At 33.7% G+C, this 8,639-nt stretch overlaps 1 protein-coding gene across 1 annotated transcript; it reads left to right on the forward strand.

Annotated features, from left to right (window-relative positions):
• Window positions 1-218: 218 nt before the first annotated feature.
• On the forward strand, window positions 219-8,303 carry LOC132746816 (E3 ubiquitin-protein ligase XIAP-like). The gene is made up of 7 exons (XM_060736076.1): window positions 219-741; window positions 1,891-2,707; window positions 3,038-3,062; window positions 3,323-3,460; window positions 5,154-5,320; window positions 5,665-5,791; window positions 6,524-8,303. The coding sequence occupies exons 2-7, from the start codon at window positions 2,384-2,386 to the stop codon at window positions 6,571-6,573; spliced, it is 831 nt and encodes a 276-aa protein (XP_060592059.1). The 5' UTR covers window positions 219-741; window positions 1,891-2,383; the 3' UTR covers window positions 6,574-8,303.
• Window positions 8,304-8,639: the final 336 nt, after the last annotated feature.

Consider the following 8,639-nt stretch of genomic DNA (forward strand, 5'->3'; position numbering starts at 1 on the left):
CATATTGCTTTATTCTTTTGTAAGTAAGAGATAATGACACCCCATACCAGCCTCTGGATCGATCCGCCTACGTAATTTAAAATCTATTTATATATTCTATTATCGATCAGAACGACCCGGCTGTCTTGACTATCTCCCTCTTAGTTACACTTCCTTGTTCAGGTTATTTCGTTTTAAACTTCTTTTGTTTTGTGTCATTCTTTACATGTTAAAATTGACTTAAAATGCATAAAAATGTGAAAATTTTACGGTTTAATGCTTAATTTGAAACTGACACTAGATCTAAATTGTATTTGTGTGAAACTTGTATGATTCGAAACCTGGGATTCCATTAAAATAGCACGAAATGGTGACGTCATTTTTGATAATGGATGATCTTTTTAGATCGATTTTAAAGGAATTTATTTTTTACAGATACGACTTCGTATTCGGGTAAAATTAAACATCATTAATTTATTTAATCTTTAATGTCAATGAGAGAAGATTCAAAATATCTATAAACATGTCACGTGAAAAATTGTATTTGCAGCAGATTTGCAACATTTCTACTAATTGAACGCTTTAAGCTAAACATAAGTGGAGAGATGAAGTTGTTAAAGGTGCTATTTCTTTCTAAATTTGGAGTTAGTTAACGACATCATCAAACTAGTAAATTAAACGAAATAACTGAAATCGAAAGAAGGAGTATTAAATCTCCCGACCGTCCGTGTCAAAAATAAGAACATTGGAATTCACAAAAAGGTTTGTTTTGTCTGATTAAAAACGTATTTAAAACCTTTTTTTAGAAATATATAAAATGTAGTTTTAAACGTGTGTTAATGCTTTGCCCTTACTTTGATTTTGTTTAATTAGATGATCCGAAATGTGACAAATCAGAGTGAAACTTTCCCCTTAATACATGTACATGTGTATATATACATGTTTATAGCTATAAGTGCTGATCATTACGCTAATTGACAGTTTATTTAAATGCCAGTTTTGTTTGATTGCATTGTGTTATTTGAAAATGAATACTTTTTTCAAGATGCACAGTGCGTGTTGCTTGCAACTCAAGATTCATTGACCCTGAGATCAAAGTTTGCCCTTCCCCGGGGTTACACTAGATTTTACATATACATGTAAGAAAGGCTTTCAAAATCTTATTCTTAGAAACCCCAATTATTTGGTGATTTTTATTGACTTCCATCTATTTGTTCAAATCATAACACCCAGCTCAAGCAACACATTATTCATTTTCAAAATGTCATAATCAGTCAATGTTGTATGTAAAATATTTCAGAGTTGTATTTTTATTCAGTTACTAGCTGATTATTTTCTTCTAATATTGCGGTGCGTCGTATTTATTTGTGTGTAAATTTTAAAAACTTTTAATGTTAAAAGTGTTCAGGGTTAATACCTGGCATAAAAACAAACAGCAAAAACTTTGTCATTTATACTAATTCATATGCACGAAGATGTATATGCGTGCAAGTTTGTGCCGGTATTTTAAAAGATACACTATTAAAATTTGATATTAGAAAATACTAGTATTGATAATTGCTACACAGTATGTTTGTATATATAAAATAAACACGTTTGCCTCCAACTAAAGTAGATATGCCATGTTTAAATTCCTACGCACAATAGGAATATAATTATGGTGTCATTAAAGAAAACTGACAGTTTTTTTTTTAAAAGAAAGTGCCAACTTTACTTGTCCCGTGATTGGGAACATTGCTTCTCATGTGTAGTTTCTTTATTCTTTTTTTTCAAATTAGACATAATTATTCAGTAATAATTTCATAGATTTATTATTATAAATAAATTCATGTAATTAAAATATTTTACTCAAAAATAAGCATAGTATAACTTTAAGAATATGAATAATGCAATGTTCATCATATGTTCCAGATAGACACTACGTAGAATACAGCAAGGACCAAAACTATTACATGCAATGTATTCCAAACGTCATTTTTACCATGGGATCTATGGTGCCTTCAAAATCAAAGTGTAATTCTAAACACATAACGTTAGTTTCGCAATCAAAACAGCTTGTTATTACCTATATTGTTTCCTTTTGTCACCGCTATTTAAAAGCAGCGCAACATTTCGTTCCAACAAACATATTTGAGGCTAATGCTTGCCATCAATATACAAGTAGAACAGATGCTACACATCCGATGTTAAACAGCAGGACAATAGACAGGGGTGCTCATATTCGCCGACGTCAATACTTTGTAGTTTAAAAACAAAACAAAAGCTGATGTGATACACTGAATGTATTGTTTATCAAAGTATAATTATGTGGTGTTTGTTGTTCAATATTTCAAACAGATTTTAAACGTTTTAAATAATGTGATTTCTTCAATTATTTTAAATAGTGTATATTTAGTCGTTTAAAATGGAGAAGAAATTTGCAAATTATGCAACAGGTAAACCCATGAAGAAAAGAGATGAGAATTCGGAGAAAAATTTAACTCAGTTTTCGGATAGCGATGGTAATCATATGTATATGCAACAACACACTGCAACGGATGTCGAAGCAGAAATTGGTCGACAACAGTCAGCCGTATGTGCGTCTGCAAAACCGAAACGACAGACTAAATCACTGATACCATCTTCTGTATTGGGGACAAATGATACATACCTAAGACAAAGTCCATCACCTTTAAACACGTCCAACTATCGAAACATAAAAAATGCCTCAAACACATCTGGTTCAGGAGTAAGTTAATTTAATTAGTACAAATCTGATTTTTTAAGCATTATTTACGCAACTCATCTGTCATAAGATCATGTAGCGACTAATCTTAACATTAAGGTATTTTAAATATTAGTAACCCACATTTATGGCCTCATAATGACGTCGTGTTTTCAATTTTCAAAAGCTGTGTCCCTCAAATGTTATATATTTTCATGACCGTCGGTAAAAATGTGAATAAATCTCAAAGAGCTTAGCATATATCATGGTTTTGATAGAAGATAAATCAAAATGAAAGTATTTTAATTCTAAATTTAAAAAACAAACTAAACTACATAATTTTTTATGTTTTAGGAGCACACGCATGACCGCCAAGGACGTGAGTAATTCTTTTCATTTATATAAGACAGAAAAACTCATGTCGCGAACTATTTTGACAACAGAGAATTTTTAAGATAAAACATAGTAAAGTTACCTAGTGCATATGACACTTTATATCTAAATACAATGCATTAATTAAATCTATATCATTTACAAGTATCATTAATTGTTGATAAAGAAGACATATCGCCGAAAATGCTTTTTTGACCTACCAAATAAAGTTGATTGACAGGTAAATCAGAACTTATGTTTTAACAGGTAAACAGGAAAAAGGCAATCCACCCTACTATTTGAATTACAAAACATACGAGGCAAGACTGTCTTCATTCAAACACTGGCCGAAACAGATCCGACAGACCAAAGAAGAAATGGCTGAAGCTGGTCTTTTTTATACGGGTAAGTGACAAAACACCCCAAATAAGGGATATAAAATGAGCGTATGCTCAATACTGAATTTATTGAACGAGTTGAATAAATTATATTATGCAAGCCTCTGGTGAGCAAAATATTATTTTATTCAAGGAATTCAATATATTCAGTGACGAACCTACACAAATATAGTATTCTTTTCATCACATACCCAAAACAAAGACTGTTTAAAGTGCAAAATAATCATTTTCATGCGCTTTTGTGTTACGCTAACATTTAGCGCGTCTTTAACTTTAAAATAATCTTTTTCACTGACACGCCTATAGTGTAACGCTAACATTTAGCGTGTCTTTACACTATGTTTGCATAACGCAAATCACGTCACGTCAAAATACTATTTTTACAGAATAGCAAAATCGACACTGTTATGTGATTAATAACTCCCAAGAGCACTGTTTATAATTACATTGTATATTCATGACCACTTCAAAAAAAAACCTAGCTGTGGTGGCTGATTTGGTACGCTTTTGTGCGTCTAGTTGGCGCTAGCGGCAACACGACAAAGCGCCAAACGGCGCGTTGTCAGACTTTCGTCTTGTCGTCCTGTCGTAAGCGTCAACGCGACAAACGGCGCGTTGTTGCGCTTTCGTCCTGTCTCTAGCGCGGCACGCCAAACTACGCGTTGTCACGATGACGCCTTGTCGCTTGGCTTATAAGCCAATCCTTCAATTTAAACCAAGCGACAATGTGACATCGCGACAACACGACTTTTGTGTTTGCGTTTGTTTACCCTCGTCACCGGAAAGAGACCATATGGGCGAGCATGTGCAACACGACGCATGACAACGCGCTTTTTGGCGTGCCGCGCTAGACAGGACGACAAGACGACAGCGAAACAACGCGCCGTTTGGAGTTTTGTCGTGTTGTCGTTAGCGCCAACGCAACGCACATTAAGCGTACCAAATCAGTCACCATACATAGCACTGAATTTTCTTTTTGAATTTCTCATAACTTGAAGACTTATTTCTACACTAATATTTTGTAATAAAATAATAAAATTTTATTTTTGTACCAATACTGTTACTTTGAACAATGAATAATATTCACAAAACGTATTTTTCTGCTTCTCTTTTTTAATGCACATCTAGCTGTCCTTTTATTGTGTGCTATTCGTCATTGTGACTTTGTATGATTTATAAATTGTGTATGGTTCATAAATTTATATACAATGTAACCCTTTTGTTCTTATATTTTGCATAATATGCACACTGAGCTAATAAGTAGATCAAACGAAACAAGTTTCCTTTATAATTAGTGCATGTTTGTCACATTGAAATTTATATAAACTTTATATACGACTGCTTTTAATTTTTATATAAAAAAAGTAATTTTCATTTTCTTTAAATATGGGAATTTTATTGTTCAATAAATTCGTTATACTAGTATATTATAACATTTATAAATGGTAGAAAATTGAAATGCAACCATCGTCTATAGGCTCGGTCATGCATAAGTTACCGTTTAAAACGGATCAACACGTAATACATGTATCGCGTGGACACCTAATACCGATACAACTTAGTAAATAAAATATTTCTAATGTAGCCTTTTATGCTGACATAGTTTCTATATTAATTGATGTGTCAAGGAAATAATCGCTTTCTCTCATAATTTTTCCTATCTACGCTTTTTTTATTTCTCAAAAAAAAATTGTTTTAAGGTCTTCACGACTTAGTCCGATGCTTCCATTGCGGCGGGAAAATGTGTAAGTGGGACGCCAATGACGACGTATGGGGCGAGCATGCTCGATTTTATCCCCTGTGCATGCATGTAAAGACGCAAAAAGGAGATAACTTTATTGCATGGATACAATCGACTGCCAATGCGGTATTTATGTGTTGCTTTTGGTTATATTTAGTTGCCAAGCAAATATGTATTGTTACCATTGTCATGCGCGTATATCATGTCATAGAATGCACGAGACTCAATTAATAAACTAATGAATAATTTTTAAAGGATTAAGAGTCTGAGCGCAAACACATTATTTCAAATACTGTTCGTCCTGCTGGAAGATTCACTTTTATGATAATATGAAAATAGATTTGTGTAATATTGCATGTACGATTGTTTAAAAAGTGATTTCATTTTTTTTAACAACCAACTGCATGTATATATTACAACTTCAATTATAAGTTCATCGATGCCATTGCAAAGTTATATATAAATCACAGGAGTATGCAACACACGAGAAGGATCAAAATCGTGTAGGACATTTAGAAGAAACTAGGGAAGAACTCCTCAAGATGGGTTTCAGTGATGCTAATTTCAATTATGCACGTCGTCATCTTAACAGCTTGGGTATTTAGGAAATTTATTAATCTGGGACATTTGCCCCCAATGAACTCAGTCCCAAGTTAAAAAAATAATCATTTGACGTTTGACAAATAGAATGCCCGTCTTAATATTTCCACTGTGGGAGGCTGGGGGGTCCAAAGGGCCAGTGATCTATTTTAAAGTAGGGGGCGAACGTCCTGAGATTAAACTATTGTTTTTTTTTTTTTTTTTTTTTTTGTTTTTTTTTTAATGCGTTTATTTAAGGTCGCCGCGGGAAAACACATATGGGCGACCGTACACTCAAGTCGGGCCATCCTAGAGCGTCCCGCCGAGATTTTTTCTTTATTGGTGGAGGAAGACCTTCGGGCATTATTTCAGGCTCGAGCGGGCACCTGGGTAGAACCATCCACCTTCCGTAAGCCAGCTGGATGGCTTCATCACATGAAAGATTTCGACCCGAGTGAGGATCAGCGGTGAGGAACCTGTGATCTCAAGTCAGCGACCTTAACCACTCGGCCACGGAGGCCCCACTAAACTATTGTGATGGTTGTGATGATTTATATTAATTCTGATCAGTAATTGTAATTGTCATTCGCTAAGGTTATACGATTTTGCTTTATCATTTCATACTATTTGAAGTCGAAATGGTCACTGGAATTACTTTATATAACTCGCATGTACAAAACCTTGATTGACGGTGTAAAAGAGTTGTCTAGTGATAAAGGTAGTATGTATAACATGCTGTTTGTATTACAGGTATTGACAATCCGGACCTGAGGGAAGTGATTCGTGTTTTATGTGATTAAAGAAACAAAACAATGTGAATTTAGGAGGGTAAAGTGGGGCCAATATCTAGCTAAATTTAAGATATTGGTCAGTAACAAAGGAGGTAAAAGTCCTAAAATCAGTTACACGAACATTCAGTGCAATGCGACATATATATTATAAAACTTATTCACCACATGTCTTTCTTTGTAAACAAAAAAAAATGAAGAAATTCAGAACAGCTTGTTAGTGAAAGGCTGTCTCCGATATTTATGACCTTATTCAAAGGACATTCACGTCATTAACGCTAAAACACTCGTGGTTGGGGGGGGGGGAGATAATTTCGTGTTTTAATGTATTTGACTTTTTAAGATTTTTAAGTATAGTTCATGATCATACATGTGTAAGGATGCAAAACCTTTGCAACAATCATGCCTTTGACCGAATTTTATTTCAACTGTTCTGCTCTTAGGATTGTGTGCTTTGGTGTACGAAATAAACAAGAATAAAAGGATAAGGCGTATAGTTGTCATGAGGCAATCAGGCAGAGTAAAAAACAATAACGCCATTGGCTTGAAACGTTTTCTTTGTGAAAAGATATTGACGCTTACTGGCGTCATTTTTACGTGACACGACCAGCACGCTGTTATACCTTACGCCATAGAGTTTATGTAGATTTGTTATAATTATTTTAATGCGTGAAGGTGAAATATTGTTGCCCATTTTTTAATAAATAGAAGGTATTGATTGTCTTGTAGATCTAATTCAATACTGAAATTATTGAACCTGGTTCAATAAATCTAGTAATGAAGCTACACGAATAGATCTATACTATTCTATTCATCTCATACCCAGTACAGTCCGAAGAACCACATTTTTAAATTTACGGAGTCGCAAAAGCGGCAAGGATATGTGATAAAGCACAAGCACGAGTATCGGACCTGGGAAGAAAAAATATGACCATCAGATTGGAAAAAAAAACCTTCGTTCATCTTAAATGTGTCAAGAAACAAAAAAAAATGTAAAATATGACCCCCTTTAAAAATATACTATAAGTTAAGAGTAACTTAACTTATGACTCTTAACTATAACTCTTAACTAATAGTATATTTTAAAGGGGTTTTCAATAACTTTTTACATGTGTCTTCCGCGTAACGACATGCGCTCTCATTCATGACGTCTTCAAATAATGACGTCACCTTGTTCTTGTTGAACATTCTGTACAGTTTCACGAATGTTGAACAAAAAACATTACGTACACTAACTAGGTGTGCATTTTATCGAAGGGAAAAAATCATTTTGTTTCATTCAAATTTATGTTACACATTTTACCATATGATAATGGAAAATATTCATGAATGTGCTATTCTATTTTCGTTGATATCATAAATAGAAAATATTGTATGAGTAGGTTTAATACTGAATTTATTGAACAAGTTCAATAAATTTGGTATTGAATCTTCACGAATATGATATTATATTTATCACAAATTCAAAATAAAACAAAGATAAAAAAAGTCATTTTTCGTTGACGCGCCTATTGTGTCACGCCAACAGTAGCGCGCTTTATAACGTTGTTTGTATATAACATAAATGACGTCAAGTCAAAGTGTTATTACACTATGAAAAAATGTAATATCGTTTAATTACATGATTTTATCACACACCTGTGCCGCTTAAATTGCGAATCCGTAAAATGTTATTGCACGACCGAGCATATATGTGGCGTGACGTCATTTGTGTTATACAAACATAGCGTTAAGAGACGATAAATTTTTTTTTTTTTATATGCGTTTATTTAAGGTCGCCGCCGGAAAGCCCATATGGGCGACCGTACACTCAAGTCGGGTCATCCTAGAGCGTCCCGAGACGATAAATGTTAGCGTTAAACTATATATAGGCGCGTCAATGATAAATGGAACTTTTTCACTTCAAACTGTCTTCATTTTGGGTATGTGATAAATAGAATATTAAATTCGTGTAAGTTCATAATTGAATTTATTGAACGAGTTGAATAAAATTAGAGTATGCGATCCTCCTGGGTCGTAGTTTATGTGGTAAACTGCTCCACGGTCTCTTCACATAATAAAATCGAGCAATACAACAC

This window comes from Ruditapes philippinarum, unplaced genomic scaffold (assembly GCF_026571515.1).
Source record: "Ruditapes philippinarum isolate M1 unplaced genomic scaffold, ASM2657151v2 ctg1392_1_1_1_1, whole genome shotgun sequence".
Lineage (NCBI taxonomy): Eukaryota > Metazoa > Mollusca > Bivalvia > Venerida > Veneridae > Ruditapes > Ruditapes philippinarum.